At 43.6% G+C, this 19,394-nt stretch overlaps 1 protein-coding gene across 1 annotated transcript in view; it reads right to left on the bottom strand.

Moving 5' to 3' along the window:
* The window catches only part of OTOG (otogelin), a 956,473-nt gene that overhangs the window by 195,597 nt on the left and 741,482 nt on the right, over positions 1-19,394 (bottom strand). Inside the window, exon 46 of the mRNA XM_069221482.1 lies at positions 6,384-6,485. Coding sequence (XP_069077583.1) covers positions 6,384-6,485 — 102 coding nt within the window. The remainder of the gene's footprint in view (positions 1-6,383; positions 6,486-19,394) is intronic.

The following is a 19,394-nucleotide window of genomic DNA, read 5'->3' as shown; positions in this document are numbered from 1 at the left end:
GTGATGCCCTGTAGGGGCTGCTTTTATCATTGCATTTTCATAGTTGTAAGGTATATATAAAAATAGACAGACTCATGTTTTGCTAATTTTAAATACTTTATTGATTTAATAATGTTGACAATGATTATTGATTATAGTGAATATGTGTTATTAGCAGTCACAAATTCATTTACACTGTATGAAAGTTATTGATGATCGCATATATATACAAAATAATATCTTTAACGTGTTTGTTGCAGTTGCATAACAAAACTGGAGGGGTCCCCTGCAAAGAATATGGAGCCTCCTCCCCTTCAGTCTCACTCGGACCTGGTGCTGTGCTTAGGGGGGCTCTGGGGCTGCGGAGGGCCTTTTGTTATGCCACTGGTTTGTTCAACTTGACCCTTTGACCAAGCCAGTAAACTTATCTTTTATGTTAGTATGACCCCCTTTAGGGGGTCAAAGGAGACTATGGGGGTCATTCTGACCCGGGCGGGCGGCAGAAGCCGCCCGCCTGGCGGGAACCGCCAAATGGCCGCTCCGCGGTCAGAAGACCGCTGAGGCCATTCTGACTTTCCCGCTGGGCTGGCGGGCGCCCGCCAAGGGAGCGCCCGCCGGCCCAGCGGGAAAGGCCCTGCAACACAGAGGCTGGCTCCGAATGGAGCCGGCGGTGTTGCAGGGGTGCGACGGGTGCAGTTGCACCCGTCGCGATTTTCACTGTCTGCTATGCAGACAGTGAAAATCATGCTGGGGCCCTGTTAGGGGGCCCCTGCACTGCCCATGCCAATGGCATGGGCAGTGCAGGGGCCCCCAGGGGCCCCACGACACCTGTTCCCGCCATCCTGTTCCTGGCGGTCAAAACCGCCAGAAACAGGGTGGCGGGAAGGGGGTCGGAATCTCCATGGCGGCGCTGCTTGCAGCGCCACCATGGAGGTTCAGCCCAGCCAGGGGAAATCCGGCGGGAAACCGCTGGATCCCCTTTTCTGACCGCAGCTTTACAGCCGCGGTCAGAATGGGCACTGAAGCACCGCCAGCCTGTTGGCGGTGCTTCCGTTGCCCGTGGCCCTGGCGGTTTAGGACCGCCAGGGTCAGAATGAGGCCCTATGTAACACCATCTATGGTGTTTTTCATGTACCAATGTAAATACTTGTAAATTAAATCATAGTATTTAGTACTGTGTGTGTAATAAATGTACTTTGCGCTTTAAAGTACTGATTGAACAACAATCATTTAGCGAGTGTTATTGCTGTGTGCCAGTGAACAGTGATTACTAGCCCACACCACCTTCCCTGAGTAGGCCTTGGACTGCTCTGCTTTGCTACCCTGGGAGAGTCAAGTGATACAATGGGGTGCTTGGTTCCCAGTAGGAAGAACTGTAGACATATTGGTTGTGCAGGCCACACAAATAATAATCCAATTTCCTAGTGAGTGTAGATAGCTGGTCTGGTGTGTGGTGGACACCTATGGTGTTGGCACCTTGTACGAGGTCCAGGCAACCCCTATTAGTGAGAGCCTGGCTTCTGGACACTGACTACATTACACTAATAAGGGATACCTACAGCTGGTATAAGGTGTAAGTACCTTGGGCATCCAACACACACCAGGCCATCCTCCTACACAGGATCCATGCAGTTCCAGAGGAGAGCAGATCCATGAAGCTAGACAACGTTGCAGTTGGTGCCTGCAGATACAGGGGAGTAACTCCTTTATTTCAAGGGGGATTCCTTCTTGCTTCTTGGTGCAAGCTGAAGTCTTGACGACCTCAGAGAATGTACAGCTGGTGAAAGGTTGCAGTTGCTGGAAGCAGACAGAGAAACAGTGCAAAGTCATCACTAGAGTTGCAGTCTTGTTGGTTCCAGAAGAGTCCAGCTGCAGTTCCAGTGGCCAGAAGTAGAAGTAAACGATGCCGAGGAGTCCTGGCAGAATCTTGCACATCAAATCTGGGGAGCAACCCTCAAGGGAGTCCCTAAATAGCCACAGAAGGGGGTTTGGTCACCTTGCAATGTGACCAACTATCAGGAGGGGTCTATGATGTCACCTATCTGACCTGACCACTCAGATGCTCCCAGAGGCCTCTGCAGATCTGGTTTTCAAGATGGCAGAATTGAGTGGCCATCTGAAGGAGCTCTGGGCACCACCACTGGTGTGGTGATGGACAGGGATGTGGTCACTCCCCTTTCCTTTGTCCAGTTTTGTGCCAAAGCAGGGACCTGTTTATGCAAGGAAGGCACCAAATGTGCATTTCAAAGCAAACCGGTGTCTTGGGGAGCCTACCCCTCCCAATCCCTGTAATACCTATTTCCAAGGGAGAGATTGTGGCCTCTCTCTCCCACAGGAAATCCTTTGTTCTGCCTTCCACTGCCTGAATTGGTCAAGCATCAGGAGGGCAGAAACCTGTCTGAGGCGTGGCAGCAGCACGGGCTGCCTGGAAAACCCCAGAAGACTGGTCGGAGCAATACTGAAGGGGGGGGGAAGGGTATGAAGTGCATGGAGTCATACAACCAATACTGGCAACAGTATTGTGGTATGATTCCAACATGTTTGATACCAAACATTCCCAGGTTCGGAGATACCATTATGTAGCTGGACATAGGTAGTGACCTGTTTCCAGTACACAGGAAAAATGAGTATCCCGCACTTACGAAGTCCAGTGCAATGGAGCTGGAGTTCGTAGGGGCACCTTTGCTCATGCACCCTGCCCTCAGGGCTCGGAGGGCCTACCATAGGGGTGACTTACAGTGACCTGGTGCAGTGACCTGTAGTGAAAGGGTACATGAACTGTTTCCTGCTATCTGCAATGGCAGGCCTGCAGGCATATTTTGCATGGGCTCCCACAGGTGGCACAGTGCATGCTGAAGTCCATGGGGGATTCCTGGTGCCCCAATGCCCTGGGTTCCTAAGTACCACATACTGGGGACTTATAATGAGGCACCAGTATGCCAATTGTGGAGTGCACAAAAGTCTTAGGCAACCAATTTTCGAGGGAGAGAGCACAATCACTGGGGTCCTGGTTAGCAGGATCCCAGTGAAAACATTCTAAGCACACTGATAGCAGGCAAACAGTGGGGTTAAACATGCCAAAAAGAGTGACTTTCCTACAGTGAGCATTCTGTTTGTGTAGGGTGCTAAGTGAGTGTGTGCAAAGTAGCAGTGTGTATGTGTGCAGAGTAAGTGGTGTGTATGTGATCGGTGAGAAGTGTGTGTATGTGCAGGGTGAGTCGTGTGTGAAGGTTATGAGTGCACAGCAAGAGATGTGAGTGCAGAGTGAAGTGTGAGTGCAGGGTGAGGGGTGTGAATGATGTATGGTTGTATGGGGAGTAGTTTGTTAGCTCAGGGTAAGTAATTTGTGAGTGCAGGGTGAGTGGTACTATAGCAGCCTTTGTATACTTTACTCTCAAGGGTAGCAAGTGTAAGACATCAAGGCATACTTCAGTAGGAGTGAGAGGGTTTGGAACACAGATAGTGTATCATCCAAGAAATTAAACATAATGAACTCTATATCCACTCATCGCTAAATCTTTGAAAATGTATAGGATTTTCACCTACAAACAAAAAAGCAGTGCATGAAAAATAAGTAACAGAAATTCTTAGTATTGTTTGGGGTACACAGTTCCAGTCAAGCGGGCAAAGATTTTAAGCAGTATAGTACAGTGCTACAACATACATATCCAGGGCCATATTCAGAAAGGAACGTTTGCATATGTATATCTACTCACATATAGGTCTGTTCTCACATCGAGGTGTCATTTTCTATATTATTGGTGTTCACCATTTCGGATAGGAGAATCACATGTTGATTAAGCCCCCCCCTTAAGTGAGGGAGTAAGTCCTCCTACGACTGAATTTAAGAGTGCAAACTTACATAATTACTAATAGTAGCTTCCCACCTATTTGTGGAGCTCTCTGGGACCGGGGTGGAGATCTCCCTATAGGAAAATATAAGGAATGTTATTATAACTCATTATTAATGTAATTGGACACTGGGCATGCTAAGCTGGGAAGATACATGGTACATAAACCTGCTTTGACGGAAAAACCTAACCTAACACTAAACAGGGAAGTGAGTCACTGGAGGTATGCCAGTTACAGCACCTAAAGAGAAACTGAATGCTAGGTATGGTGGTGGATTAGAAAGTCATTTGTGCCTGCATGGTCTAATCTTGGCTTTAGACAGTGATCTAATACTGAAGAAAATCTAAGAAGCCTGCCCCATATTCCAAGTGCATTCTACACAGTATCTCTCTATCATTTCTAACAGGTATTGCTTCTATCATGCTAATGACATTTTAGGAATCAACCATTTGTTTGTCATTTAAAGGATTTGAACTACTCTCCCAGAGATTCTTCCTTTTAAAATAAAACAGCTAAAGATTTTCCAGCATGTATTTCAAACATTCAGACATATTGATGTGATTTTCCCATACAATAATTTAGAAATCTATGGGGGATGCTATGGTGGTCTTAGACTATTAAATTTAAATCTTGTCTTTATAGCCTCCTGAGGCTTGGCCTATGATTTAGAGGGCTCTAAACAACCGGTATAGCGATCAGCAGTGAGCTATCAGCAGGACCACTGAAATTTTGTTATTCTGCAGCCACAGCATTTACTGCACAAATATGGTTTTACCGCATTTGCCACATAAGCAGTCATCTGTTTCTTAATCTGCAGATTTTAACAAAACAATTGTCTGTAGATTTAACGGTTCAAAAGTTACTAAAACCGCAACTAACTTATTCACGCAAAGTTGAAGGCACTATGCAAAGGTTGACTGGTCATCTTTAGTTGCTTATTACGGTATTTGGATGTTAACCTGATACTAATGAGGTGCAACCTTTGCCTAGATACTGTTAATATGTGAAAAAATGGCAAAATTATAAAGTGATACAAAATGTGCCACTTTAGGATGCATAATTTGCCTTTTTCCGGCCACAAATTTAGTCAAACCTGCTGCATAATTGTTATGTTAAGTTATGTGAATTTATATCGCGGGTGGATACCCGAAGGACTCCCAGCGCTGCGAGCTCAAACACTGGCAGTCGATATATGGAGAGGAAAAGGATTATGCCTTGAACAGCCTTGTTTTCAAGGCCTTCCTGAAAGTTAATTTGTGGCTGTTTTATGCTTAAGCTCAATGGTAAGGAGTTCCATAACTTTGCCCCCTGATAAGCCAGGGATCTTCCCCCCCAGCTGGCCTTCTTCACTCTAGGGGTCACCACTAAAAATGCTATGGAGGGCCTAAGCAACCTGCTTGGTAGGTAAAAGGAGGCTAGTGACCTCAGTAATGTCGGACCTCTATTGTGCAATGCTCTGTGAATGTGGAACAGCGTCTTAAATTCTATCCATTTGGCCACTGGCAGCCGGTGGAGAGAGGAAATTCCTGCTTTTGCTGATTTGCGTCTCGGTATGTTTAGAAGCAGGCGGGCTGCAGCATTCTGAATTACCTGCAACTTTTTGACCACATAGCCAGGCGCTCCAATATACAGAGCATTTCCATAATCCCGACATGAACCAATCAAGACCTGTATAATGATCCTTTTGGCTACTAAAGGTAGGATTATGAAAACCTTCCTTAAAAGCCTAAGGAGGCCAAAAGAGATGGCGGAGACTTTGTTGGCTTGATACATCGTAGATAGTTGCAGATCGAGCCATACTCCCAGACTCTTAAGGAGTGCTTTGGGTGGGGGGGGGAAGTCTCCTAGCCTCTCCATAATAGATGGATTAGAAATGGGTTGTGAGTGATTTCCAAATATCATCACTTCTGTCTTATTGTCATTAAGTTTCAACTTGCTTGGGGACATCCATGCTGCCACCACTTGGAAGCATGGCCCCAGTGCAGGGCCATTAGAAATAGGGTCATTGGATAGTGATACTACTAGCTGTTTGTCATCTGCATATATAATTTGGGGTTCTCCTGGCATATAATTCTAGTGGCCCTGGCTATATGGCTATAATACATGATTCCCGGAGCGGACCGTGATCAGAGTTTTGATATATGATTTAGTGAATGTTTACATCCATACAATTTGCTGCTTTTCCATTTCATTTACATTATTGATGTTCATTCCTAATTTGACTTTACATGTGCTCCACTGGACAATATACTCAGTTGAAATAAACCAATCCATTATGAAAGTATTATTTTTCAGGATTTCCCACTGATCACTTGCCTTTTTAAAAAACAAATTCAAGTGTGAGTGATTTTTTATAGAGTAGATTTCATTTTGACTAGTTTGTCATATTTATAGCACAATATAATTTTTATATATATATAAATTGTAATATATTTTGAGACAAGTGCCATCAACATCAACTTTGGAGAGCATTGTTTAACCAGCTGGTATGTAATACCAGATCAAGTCATGTTTTCAGAAGCTTTGCCTAAAGAAGGGAAGATATTGCTTACCGCACTGATAGGTAGGGCAGCATTTATCAGTGACATTGCCGTCCACAGTTAGTAGTTCTCCCTCCTGGCATTTTGGTATGTGATCTGAACAAGCTCCACAAGCTGCAAAAGTAGAAGAGTTTCAGAAGATACAGGTAATTAATTGACTACAAAGTGGACATACTCTGGGAGCAAAATATCACACACGTTCAGTAATATAAACACTGTGAGAAATGGGGTCTAGATTTGGAAGGGGTATGTACCCAGTCCAAGTAGGGACCACCACTCTAGTCAGGGTAAGTCTGATACACACAAAAAGATAACCTGTGCTCACCGTCTGGTAGCTTTGCACAGAGCAGTCAGGCTTATTTAAAGAGGCAACGTGTATAGTATTTGTGCAACACACACACTAACCCAATGAAACAGCACAAAAAAGATACCACACAGGTTTAGAAAAATAGACAATAATTTTATAAATAAATCAAACCAAATGACAAAAATCTAATAAGTAGAAGTCACGTTATGAATATTAGGAGAATATGTGTAAAAATAGCGCTTAGAAGCAAATAGAGCTTTATGGGTTACTTGATGTCATGCTGGACCAAGGCAAAAACACATTTCAAGCCCACTGTGATGGAGCACAGGCTAGGTACAGGAGCCATGCAGGCCGGGGGAACAGAGTACCTTGATCCTAGTTGCAAAAACAAGATGCGGGGTCGATGCATCTGTAGATGCATCTATGTCACTCCTGCAGTCAAGGGATGAGTTGATTTTTCACACACATTGATGGTGATGTGTTGGTTTTTGAAGACAAGCATTGGAGCCACAATGCGTTGATTCCAAAGCTGATGCACTGTGTTTCTCCACGATGTCAAAGGCATGCAGCGTTCTTCTTTGAGTGATTGCGGCGATATGGTGGATTCGGTGCTGCGTCAATGCTGATGTGCTGGTGCTGATTCCAGCAGGCATGGGATAAGTCGGTTGATGCATCAGTTTCAGAGATGCTGCTTGAGCTCCAAGTGTGATGTACCTGTTTCACTCCACGAACAGGGTCGATGTGTTGGTTGCCACTTCCAGCCGGCAGTAGATGCATTGATTTGGATGTTGCAAGTATCTGGGTCCAGTTCCCATGAACCAGCCACAGGAGCAGGGTATTCATGTGTTTCTAGCAACAGGAGGCAAGCCAACAAGCCCCTGGAGATCACTTTAGGTTGCAAGGGGGAGTCCAGCTCTTCCTCAGCTAGGTCAATTGACCGGAGGGCAGAACAGCAGTCCTTCCAGGTCAGCAGTCCAGAAGAGTGACAGTCCATGATGCAGCACAGCAGTTCTTCTGACAGGGTCCATTTGTAGGTCCAGAAGTATCTGATTTGGTGGGGTTCGAGACCCAGTACTTATACCCAAAAGTTCCTTTGAAATGGGGGTGACTTCAAAGAAGGGTCTTTGAAGTGCACAAGTATTCTTTCTTACTCAGCCCTGGATCCAGACTATCAGTAGGGGGTAATTAGCCCTTTGTGTGGGGACAGACACTACCTATTCAGGTGTGCCATCCCCTCCTGCCTTTCCTGCTCAGGAAGAATGCTCAGAATGCAGATAAATGCAGATGAGCACTCAGACAAACCCAAACCTTCCTGAGTTTGTGGCTGTCTAGAGGGTATGCACAATTTTTAGCTGTTCCCCACCCCAGACGTGTATTAGAGACAGGCTGCAGGCACACAGAGCTGTAAGATCAGAGTAATGTCCACTTTCTAAAAGTGGCATTTCTAAAATAGTAATGTTAAGTCCGGTTTTACCAGTAAGGAGGATTTATCATTGCCATTATGACACAGCTATTCCTTTTTAATCAGAAGTTACAGCTTAAATGTGTATTAAGGCATTCCCAATGTTAACCTTTGAGAGAAGTAGGCCTCACAGTAATGAAAACTGACTTTCTGAGTTTTTCAATACCAGGACATGTAAAACTTAAACTTGCATGTCCTACCTTTTAGTTACATAGCACTCTGCCCTATAGGCTACCTAGAGCCCACCTTAGGAGTGACATATGTCATAAAATGGGAGTTTAAGGTATGCCAAGGGGTTTAAAATGCCAAGTTGAAGTGCCAGTCAAACTGCACACACAGGCTCTGCAGCGGCGGGCCTAAGACATATTTAAAGGGCTACTTCAGTAGGTGGCCCAATCAGTGCTGCAGGCAGACTAGTAGCATTTAATTTACAGGCCCTGCTTATGGTATACTACATTACAAGAGACTTACAAGTAAAGTCAATATGTCAGCTGTGCATACACCAATGCTACCTTGGTTAGGGGAGAAGCACATGCACTTTAGCCCTGGTCAGCAGTGGTAAAGTGCTCAGAATTCTAAGAACAACAAAAAGAATCAGCAAAAATATGAGGCAAGGAGGCAAAAGGTTTTGGGGGAAGACCACCCTAAGGCTGACAGGTCTAACAAACACACTTTATTTTGTATCTGGTGAGTTGTCACAGAAACATGCTTGGTTAAGTCACATCAGTCCCTTTTCACAGTGCTTTTTTATTATGCAATTCTGTAACGTTACAATGAGGTCTTTGTACCTCAGTAATACAAGATTTAAGGCAAGCAAATATTTTGAACTGTCATTATGTTTACCAAAAATGAATCAAGGCTCCAAAAACGCTAGGATGAAAACAGAGCTGGACCTACAGAACAAAAAACATTTTGTATTGATCGGTTAAGAAATACAGATTTTAGGAGGTGGTTACTGAATGTTTCAGCAAGTGTTTTCACCTGTAAAGGAGTTGTCCCTGAATACTACAGGATGGTATCGCCTAGTTTTATCAAATTTCGCAGGCAGTTAGAACACATTTTCAGAAAAACATGTAGTATGTATTCAGACAGAAATGAGGTTATAAATATTTCAGAGTAAATGCAAGTTTTAATATTCCCAAAATGGGCCAAAAAATTACTAACACATGCTGAATTTGACATACAAAATACACCAACTGTGCGTACAATAGCAGACCAATGGGTTAGGGGTTTATATAATAAAGAAGAGGGTTCGACGTGGAGAATTTGTGCAATGGCGCATCCTATTACGATGCATGAAAACGTATCATTTTTCCAGCATTTTACACTCACTCCCAAACCTCTTTTTTTTTTTAACTAGTTTAGAGCTGCATTCCTGTTGTGGCGGAAAACCAATTTAAAAACCTGCACTACGGGGTTGTGCCCTCATGCCCTGAAAGTTGACTGCTTTCTACGAAAGCTCCAATTCTGCCTCTCGAATCTTACCTGACATTTCTTTGGTATGGCCACAGTACTGACAACAACCACTTGCCATTAGAAAGAGGAAGCCCCTCACCATACGGAGATTGCTTCCAGTGAAGCTTAGATGCCCTTAGTGGCTCTTTTGTCCGTCATTCTGTGAGACCCTGTTCTTTGTGCTGCCCACATGGACGCTGCTCCCCTCTCCATCTAAGTTGGTGGTCTGCAAGTCACTTTTGCATCACTGTCTTTGTCCAGGGGACTGTCAAATGACATATCACTCCGCTGTCACATATGGGAACTATTCATTGTCAGTGGAGGTGGGGGTGCTTCTGTTGGGTGGGAACCTTCGGCATAGTGATGTGCCCACTGCAGATTGAGGTCTGAGATAGCTCCCGTTTTGGATAGTGTGTTGTGAGCGTCATGGACTGTATTCCAAACCTGGCAAAGGACTGCAGAAACTGAAACCACCTCTGGAGTACATGGCTGCGGCAATCTCACATATTATAAGGACCGAAGTGAGTGAGTCTGGAATGCAGGGAAAAGGTAGCAGGAGACGAGTCACGTGGAGCTCCCGCCATGCTTCGTGACTCAGCCTGTCGGAATACAGCAAGATGGCCGGCTGTATTGCGTTCGACTTGGATTAAGCCTCCCGGTGGCTCCTACATGAATTGACAGGCGGAAATTGGCACAAGTTATCGCGGATCAGCCCAGAGCTGCCACCAGTTCTTCTTCAAGCTGTAAGCATCATGAAACGCATGGTTTGAGATACTGTTTCAAAGACACGCTTGGTTAATAGAGCTCCCAAAGTCAACAAGACACAATTTACACCTCCGGGGATGCAGAAAAAAAACAAAGGCCAGGATTTAGCAGACAGGACCATCTAGAGCTCCCTCTAGGAGACTCCTTGGAGGAGCGTGAATCTTAAAATGCCCCTAGGCTCTCTCACTCCCCAACATCTGCCCCAGCCAGGTCCACAAATCCAGCACCTAAATCACCATTATGGCAAGACGTGGACCAGGGTATTATGACCCTACAGCTGAGCTTGGAGATTGCATTATTATCTTCGATGTCAGGGGAGATTTGCTCTAGTCCAGTCCAAGACACAAGTCCTTCTCCAGCTCTCAACACTGAGATTTCTCCACCTCCTCTTCCTCCATTCTCTTCTACTGTCCTCGGCTCCATAAATATTACGGACTCAGTTAAAAATTCCCTAGAGAACCCCGCTTATCCCCTGTTCTTATCAAGCAATACCAAAGGGGGTGATAAAGGGAAAGAAAAGGAAGAAGTTAAGACAGTGCCTAATGTGCTTCCAAACTGCCAATCAACACTAATTTTAGACAGCATAGGTACAGGAGCAGTCTGGGGGGACTAAGGAGACAATATCTAGTAGCAGAGCTTGCAGCATTCTGTCTGGCCTTAATAATCCAGTTAGTATCAGCCTAGTAGCCCCTTTAGGAAATTCATCAGTGGAAACAATGCTTGACCAGATCCTCAGAGAACTACGTGCTATGAAAGTCTTACAAGAAGAGGCACATAAGGAAATTAATCAACAACTGGGCCAGCTAAATCCAACTTGACCCTTCTTTCTTCATGTGTTGCTAAGGTGGAGTAGAGGGTCTCTAATCTGGGGGATGCTCAGACTCGTTATAGCACAATAACTGACAAAATGCAGGTTGAACTTGAAGAGCTACAGCAAAAGTTTGATGATTATGAAAACAGGTCAAGACGCTCAAATCTCAGATTCATTGGGATCTCCGAAGAGCTAGAATCAACTTCTTCTGTAACCAAAGTGATATCAGACCTTATTTATAACTATGTTCTTCCTGAGAAAGCTACAGTTAATGTGGATTTATCCATCATGTGGGCACACAGGGTTCCTGTGACAAGAATTCCATCGGCAAAATATCCGCAAACTATTCTGGTCAACTTTGGAGACTACAGGATTAAAGACCAGGTTTTATCGCAAGGAATCAAAGCCAAAGAGTTCAATAGTACTGACAATTTTAGTATTTTCCGTGTCTTCTCTGATATGTCCGCTACAGCAGCATGTCAACGGCACAAATTCATTAGTCTCATTGATGAGTTCAAGAAATATGGGGCTGCAGCAGGCATTTTGCAGCTTGCCAAACTGGAGATTTTTCACAACAGTCGTGCTCACATTTTTCAGACTGTCCAGCAGGCAAGGGACTACTTGGAGACACTTAGAAAATAAGCTCTTGCGAAAGATATGTTTTTTTATAAATGTGTATTGATGTTGCATATGTGATCTCCAGGAGGTATGAGTAGAGTGCGAGCAGTCTGGTTCCATCTTGCTCCATCTGAATAGCGGCTCTAGAGTGCCATGTCAGTGCACTCCTACTTAGGGGGGATGAGATGGGAGGGGGGGGGGGTTTCACGGGGAAGAGAGTGGGGTCATGAGGATGTAAGATCATAATGGGTTTGGCCTCATTGGGCTGGTGTGGGAAAGCACTGTGTGGTGAGGGTTTTTCTTCACTGGGTAGGGGGAAAAAGCAGGTGTTATTCGTGTAGCTTCATATAAGAACTGGTCTAGAGCTATGGAGGTGAGACATAAAAGGGCTCTAGAAGCAAGGTTGCAGACCTATATTAGTCAGGATTCACTCCCCTTCGGGTTAAACAAAAGGAATGATAGTGAATAATCTAAAAATAGCATCATGTAATATTAATGGGGCCAATAATAATGTCAAATTTCAAGCAATACTCAATTGGTTAAAGGTATCGTAAGCTCAGGTATTTTTTCTTCAGGAAACTCATCTAACACTCATGGGGTAGCTGCCTAGACTCCCCATTTTCATTTCCCAATCATTTGATGCGTTAGCTAACGCAGCAGTTCAGGGAGTAGCCATTTTAATCACACTGGACTTTCCTTTGGTGGTCAACAAGGTATTCAGGGACCCACAGGCAAGATGGATTATAATTAACTCATCAGTAGCGGACAAGGACATTCATTTCATGAGCTTTTATTGCCCTATTGAAGACGATACAACTTCTTTACAAGGTTTGTATGATCAACTGTTTGCACTCTCTGGTTTTTATATTATAGGAGGAGACTTTAATATTATACCGAACATGCAGATCGATACATCATGTAGGAACCAAAAGCAGTATAAACCGAGAGCATCTTGATTGCTTGCTGAAATGGTGTCGGACCTAGCACTGGTAGATGTTTGGAGGGCTGGCCATCTCCAGACAAGAGAGTTTACCTGCTTTTTTTAGAAGGTTTAATACAGCTTCACGGATTGATTTTATTTTAGTCTCATATGGTTTAGTAGGACAGGGGTCAGGTATTCTTGCTAATTCATTTTCGGATCACTCTGTTCCCTGGGCTAGTTTTATCACGAGCGATAATCAGAGGAGGTGGCCACCTTGGAGTTTTGATAAGTCCCTTTTTGTAGACGGAGGCTGGGTTGCAACCTTAAAAGCTTCAGTTACTGCAGATTTGAATATTAACAAAGGCTCAGCTTCTCTTTTTAACATCTGAGAAGCCACCAAAGCCCACATACGAGGTGAAGTGATCTCTTACAATGCTCATAGGGATAAAGCAGCTACAGAAAAAATGCTTAAATTACCACAAGAATTGGATTAAGCATCTCGGAGTTATCAAACACAACACAGTCAAGAGTCAGCATTCAAAACTCGAAAGGGTGCAGAATAATTTGAGAGACTTTTTTATATCGCAGGAAAAACGTAATCGTCATACAGTTTTTCAGAGGCAGTACGAGGAGAATGAGGACAATAGGGAAATGTTTGACCTGGTCTGCAAAGAGCAAGTCTAATTCTAATTTGATAAAGCTATATTTGATGGTGATCATGGCGTAATTGTGCACCAACCTAAAGACATCGAGAAGGTTTTTCTCTCCCATTATAGAAATCTCTATACTGCCTCAGTGCAAGTTAATTCATCTCAGATTACGTGTTATCTAAATTCACTGGAGCTACCAGGGCTAGATAGAGAGGCGCAATCCCTGTTATCTGCTCCTATTACTTATTCGGAAGTTACTAAGGCAATACGAGAAGCACAGAGTGGAAAGCCCTCCAGAGAAGATGGTCTTCCAGCCGAAGTATATCAAATATTGCTGAGCCAAGTAGCCAAAATCTCATTCCACCTATTTAATGAAATACTTGAAGGAGTGGAAGTCCCACCCTCTTCCACAAGGGCTATAGTTGTTAGTTTAAAAAAAAAAGATTAAGCCACCTGAGAATCCAGGCTCGTATTGCCCTATCAGTCTTTTAAATCAGGATTATAAACTATTTACTAAAATCTTAGCAGTCCAAACAATGCAGGTAGTTCAAGAACTTATTCACGAGGACCCACTGTGATTTTCTTCCTGGCAGGCTGTTATCTACAAATACAAATTTTTTGGTTCAGGCTATTGATTATTTTTTGCACAATAAATATCAGGCAGCTGACGCCGAGAAGGCATTTGACTTGGTCCAATGGGAGGTCCTGTTTTACGATTTTGGAAAGATTTAGATTCCCAGGGAAGTATAGTCAGACCCTGCGTGGCCTATACTTTAAGGCTGAAGCCAGGGTTTTAATCAATGCAAGGATAGCAGGATCGGTGCAAATGTCATGGGGTATGCGATAGGGTTGCCCCCTTTCTTTAGTGCTTTTCGCACTCTTTATTGAACCATTGGCTTCGGCTAGTCGGCAAGATAAGTTTATTTATCCTCCTATTACTCAAGTACCCAAACTTAAAGTGTTCGCTGGCATTAGTCAGAATGATGATTCTTTCCTTGCTTCTATTTGTTTTCTCAAGTATAATCCTTAAAATTCCCTAGAAATTCCTTAAAGATATAGACACGATGATTAGAGAATTCGGTTGGGCCAATAAAAAACCTCAAAATATTTGCTCTCACGGTGAGGGATGGGAGATTAGCACTCCCGAACCTCAAAACGTATTATGAGGCCTCCTTTTTGGACTGGGCATCAAGTGCTACCATAGCACCTAACTCCTATTTTTATCTTAAATGCATGCTAAAAGATAGTGGTATCCAGCTTCCCTAATTTCTTAAGTTTCCTCATCTCCCCAAGTGTGTGAAATACAAACTGCCGGTAGTTATTTATCATAGGAGTGTATCAGTGCAGGAGAAATATCAAATTCCGAGTTTTCATCAGATATTTAGGCTTCAAGATTCCTGGATAATAGGCTTGGAGATAAATCAGGCATATGTTTAAAACTCGGAACAGGTGGGGTTTAAGAGCCTATCAGATATTTTATTAGGGAATCAAATCAAGACCTGGGCCCAGTGTTAAATCGAGAGGGGTACGATCTCAGATGAACTTAGGTTCTTCTTTACCCAAATCCAGCATTTTCTTCTGACTGTCGAGATAGCGTCAAAGGCATCTAGTTCCAATATATTTCAGGCTGTTCATGGGAATTTACCAGTTATAGGGAGCTGGTAAATGATGCTTTATTCTCAGCTCTCGTCAGAAATGATCTCCCAGTTTTTGGTGAAAATCAAAAACTCATCAGGGTGCAAGGTAAATTTACAGCAGTGGAAAAATCATAATATCCTATTACATAAAGTGTTTAGAGGGGCAAACTTTAAAAATATGGCATTTTATTCCAAATGCTTGTTATATTATACCCCAGATAAATTAAAAGAAATCTACCCTGAGTCATCCAGCTCCTGTCCATGCTGCCAGGAAAACCAGGGGGATTGGCTCCATGTAAGCTTCACCTGTAAATATCTGGCAACATTTTGGGAATTTTTTTGGGGGGTTAGCTCCACAATCTCAGTTACTCTTACCCCCGAGCCGTCTGGAACTTTGTTTGGTATCTTACGACTCTCAGGTCTGTCAATCTGTCCAAGGCAAGCCTTGTTTATTGCATCCCTTATAGCTAAATCCTTGATTCTTCAAGCCTAGAAATCGCCTGTACCTCCTACGTATACAGCATGGGAAGCAAAAATGAAAGTCGTGCAATTGAAAGAGAAACTATATGCTCAGCGGATAGGTGCTATATGCAAATATGAGGGCATTTGGGGGAAAACCAGGAATAAGTGAGCAATTAAAGGGGAGGTAAGATGGTATCATGAGTTATCTGTTCTTAAATGAATGCAATAAGAACCCAGATGAAGCATTTTTTAAATTAAATTAAGCATTGTATTTTCATTGTATACTTTTTTCAAAACCATTTTGTATGTCATTGCGCTTGCTAAAATAAGAAATAAACATAAAAAAAAAGAGTCTGGAATGCCCTAGACCTCTGTTACAGGTTATCCTGACTACAAATTAGAGTATGAGCATTAGGATCCCCACCAAGCGGGCTCCTGTTTGTGCTTAAAAACCTGCTCTATTGATATAAGACTTCCTTAGCACTGTATAATGTATACACTCCTCAATCATTATTGTGCAAAAATAGATGAAATGTAAGAATGCCTCTTTCATCTTCTATATTCCAAAAAACAAAACAACATAATGATCTGTCATGCAATCGTTTTCTCCTATATGTCTCAGTGGCTTGCATATAGTTAACAGGAAACTAACAAATCCAGTGAAACAGTACAAGATGCCAGGAAAGAAGTTAAATATAGTGATATATGTATGGAATAGCAACGTAATAGACTACTCGATGATGAACAGCACATCAGTGATGTTGAAGGTGTCTGCTGCCCCGTAGTGAATTACATGGGACGTCCTACCTGCAAATTCATGAATTGCCTGGGTAATTTGGTGACGTGGAAAATCATTGTCATTGAAAGAAAGTAAAGTTGGCCAGCCTACCCAAGAATGAAGGGAGTCTAGATTTTAATTCTTATCTTCAAACTTTTTCCCCAAGCATATTCAGATACTAGCAGATACAATCAAGAGGCCTGATCCACAAAGGTAAATACTGTTTTACGGTATTCACACACTACAATTATTAAATAGTAACATTATGACTGCGACGACTCTACAGTGCGTAGAACGCGCAATATAAAAAGATAGGTAAGGGCTATTTAAGTGCCACTTTTATCTGATGATATATTGATATTTGTTTTGTATATTTACTTTTGTACGTGTTGTAGTGTTTTATGTTATTTTTTAAGTATTGATTTTTATAAAGCTATTATAATAGTCAATATGTTGGTTAACAAATACTTTTGCCCTTTTACATTTGTTCTAGCGTTCTTGATATTTTAATAGGTCACATTTTTGTTTTTGATAATTTTTTTACATTTTGATACGGTTGTGGCTTGCATATGAATTCCAGAAAGTTGATGCGATGAATATCACTATTTTTGTCATAATATTTTTCTTCCATACTATTTTTGTTCTCTTGTGTCATGCAGCCAGTAAGACATTTACTATGGCTCTCATGAAGGATTGTTGGGCAATCAGCGATGAGCCTACTTTTTATACGTTTATAAACTTAACCCCTAAATGGAGAGAAAGAGACGATATTTAAAGTAAGACCCACTTCAACCTCATTGGCCTTGAGAGACCTCACACTTGAACAAGAGTACTATTATCTCTGGCACAAAGGTTTTTCAGAGTAAAGCAGCTGGTTTGTCCCTGGGCAGCCCAGTACTTAAGTAATTCACATCAGATGTTCCATGACTCTCCTGCAGCTCATGCATGGAGAAAAGTGAGTTTAAGATCTTGTATGCCCCCTCCCATATCCTTCGTTGGAAGATCAGCTTAGCAATGCTAATGGGAATATAGGAAAATTATTTGTACCAAAGAATTCTGCACTCACATTGTATGGGATGTTCCAAGGGAAACTATTCAAGGCTTACAGCTATATTACCAGTCAGGTCACTGAAGCTTTAATTGAAAAGTAGAAGACTATTTTAACAGTAATTAATATTCTTGAAATACCAAACACAGTAAAGGGATCTGCAAAGACACTGGAACAATGGATAAAGTATATATTTCTTTGGTTCTCACACTGAGTTTGCTTTTAATGGGTGGCTCTGGACAACAGAGTTAGATGGAAACTATCTTGACTTCAGACAGGAACGGAGACGACAGTTGCCTGTCCCCGTTTGGGTAGAAAATCTCTTTCTCGCAGTTGAACCGGAGTCATCAACTTGAAGCCCCAGAAAGATGAAGCAGTAATATTCCCTATGGTGATGCAATTTTGACTTTTATGCTTTGCTTTGAAGTTATGCTATAAGAAAATCACATGTATTTGCTGTGTGCATTGAAACTGAGAAGTACTTTGATATATTTTGCTTTCATTGCTGCGACTACTTTTGAACGTGTGCTGCCAATCTACTAATTTCGTCTCTCAGGAACCTCGTGGGGAAGTAATAATAACAATAAATGTCTTCTTTAAACTAAGAGGTGCATTCCAAAGAGGTTTTGTAAGCTCGTCATAAGATAAGAGAAGGAAAGCAGGACAAGCTGTCTGTTGGGCTGGTGGCCTGATGCTTCCTTTTTTTCTTCTCCATCTGGCTATTTTTGGGGGGTCAGTTGCCCTACTATGGCCATAACACCATGACTGCACCCAATCTCGGAAGCTGAGCAGGATCGGTCCTGGTTAGTACTTGAATGGGAGACTACTTGGAGATACCAGGTGCTGTAGGCACCCTGTGGGGTTCCTCTGTTGTTTCTTTTGGTTCTGTGGCTGGGGTGGGCTCCCACCAGGTCCCAAGTGCCTGCCTGGCCCTCCCTGTGGGCCCTGAATGGGGACTTCTCTTGAGGGGCACACGGTCGATGTCGGACAGGCTTGCGGGTCCTTATCCACTCCAGCTATCTCTGCCTTGCTGGTTTGGTGGGGTCAGTTGGTTTCTGGGGCTCCCGGTTGTTTTTCCCTGCTGTTCCCCTTTGGCTGCTAGGGTTGGTGTTGGTAAATCCTGGAGGTCTGTTGTGTGTACCTTTCCCTTCTGGTTGTGTTTTTTGGGTGTCTCCTACAAGAGTTTGGGGTCTTAGCACTGTTTGCATATCTAGGGTAGTTTTCCATGCTACCTGCCTGGCCTGTGTTCAGATTGCTAGCCTTGTGGCTCTTTTTGGCTCCTTGTTCACAGGCCTCTTGTTGCTTTCGCTTTCTCCCCTGGCTCTCTGGCTGATAGGGTCACCTGGGGGCCAGGGGTGGTTGGTTCTGCCTCAGTCTCCTTTGGGGTTGGTTGCCTGGAGGTTTGCTGGCTGGGGTCTGCTCCCTGTTTTTCCTTCAAGGCTTCTCTCTTCTGGGGGATTCCCCCCCATGTTCTTCTAGTGCAGCCACTTTCTGGTCCTGCTGTCCCGTGACTGGGTGGTTGGCCCTGTCCACTGGCCTAGTGTTTGCCTCTGGGTACCTCTGTTTAGGTACTGAGGCTCTTTTCCCTGATGTGGTATGCGGGTTGTATCTGTAGCCTCCCTTTGGTGTCTTCTTTCAGTGGGTGCTGTTTGATTACTCCCTTCCGTTGGTTCTCTGGATGCTGCTGGCCCATTCCGGGTTCTTGGACTAGCGTCTTTGGCCCTGGGTCTGGATGAAGGCTGGGTGAGGGTTTTGGACAGTGGTTTGGTGTGCCATCGGTCCATCCCAGGTAAGGTGGCTCTGCCTGACTTTATTTTGTTTTCTCCTACCTTTTTCTGTTGTTGTGGCCTGGGTGTTGCCCCATTTCAGACCTTTGTGAGGAGGTTGTTGTGGTCCATGCCCTTGCACATTTTTTTGGGGAGGGGCTTGGCTGTTGTGCCCATCTGAAGGGATGTCTGTTCCTTACTCCTGGTTCCCCTGCTGAGGGTTGACGGTCTGTGGGCCAGTCGTGGGAGCTGCCTTTGCCGTTTGATTAGCTGTTTCTTTTTCCTTTGTGGCAGGGCTCCCTTGTCCTGGGGGTTTCTCTGGGTGCTCTGTGTCCATGCTGG

Source organism: Pleurodeles waltl, chromosome 3_1, assembly GCF_031143425.1.
Source record: "Pleurodeles waltl isolate 20211129_DDA chromosome 3_1, aPleWal1.hap1.20221129, whole genome shotgun sequence".
In the NCBI taxonomy this organism is placed as follows: domain Eukaryota; kingdom Metazoa; phylum Chordata; class Amphibia; order Caudata; family Salamandridae; genus Pleurodeles; species Pleurodeles waltl.
This window is presented reverse-complemented; position numbering and strand designations above follow the sequence as displayed.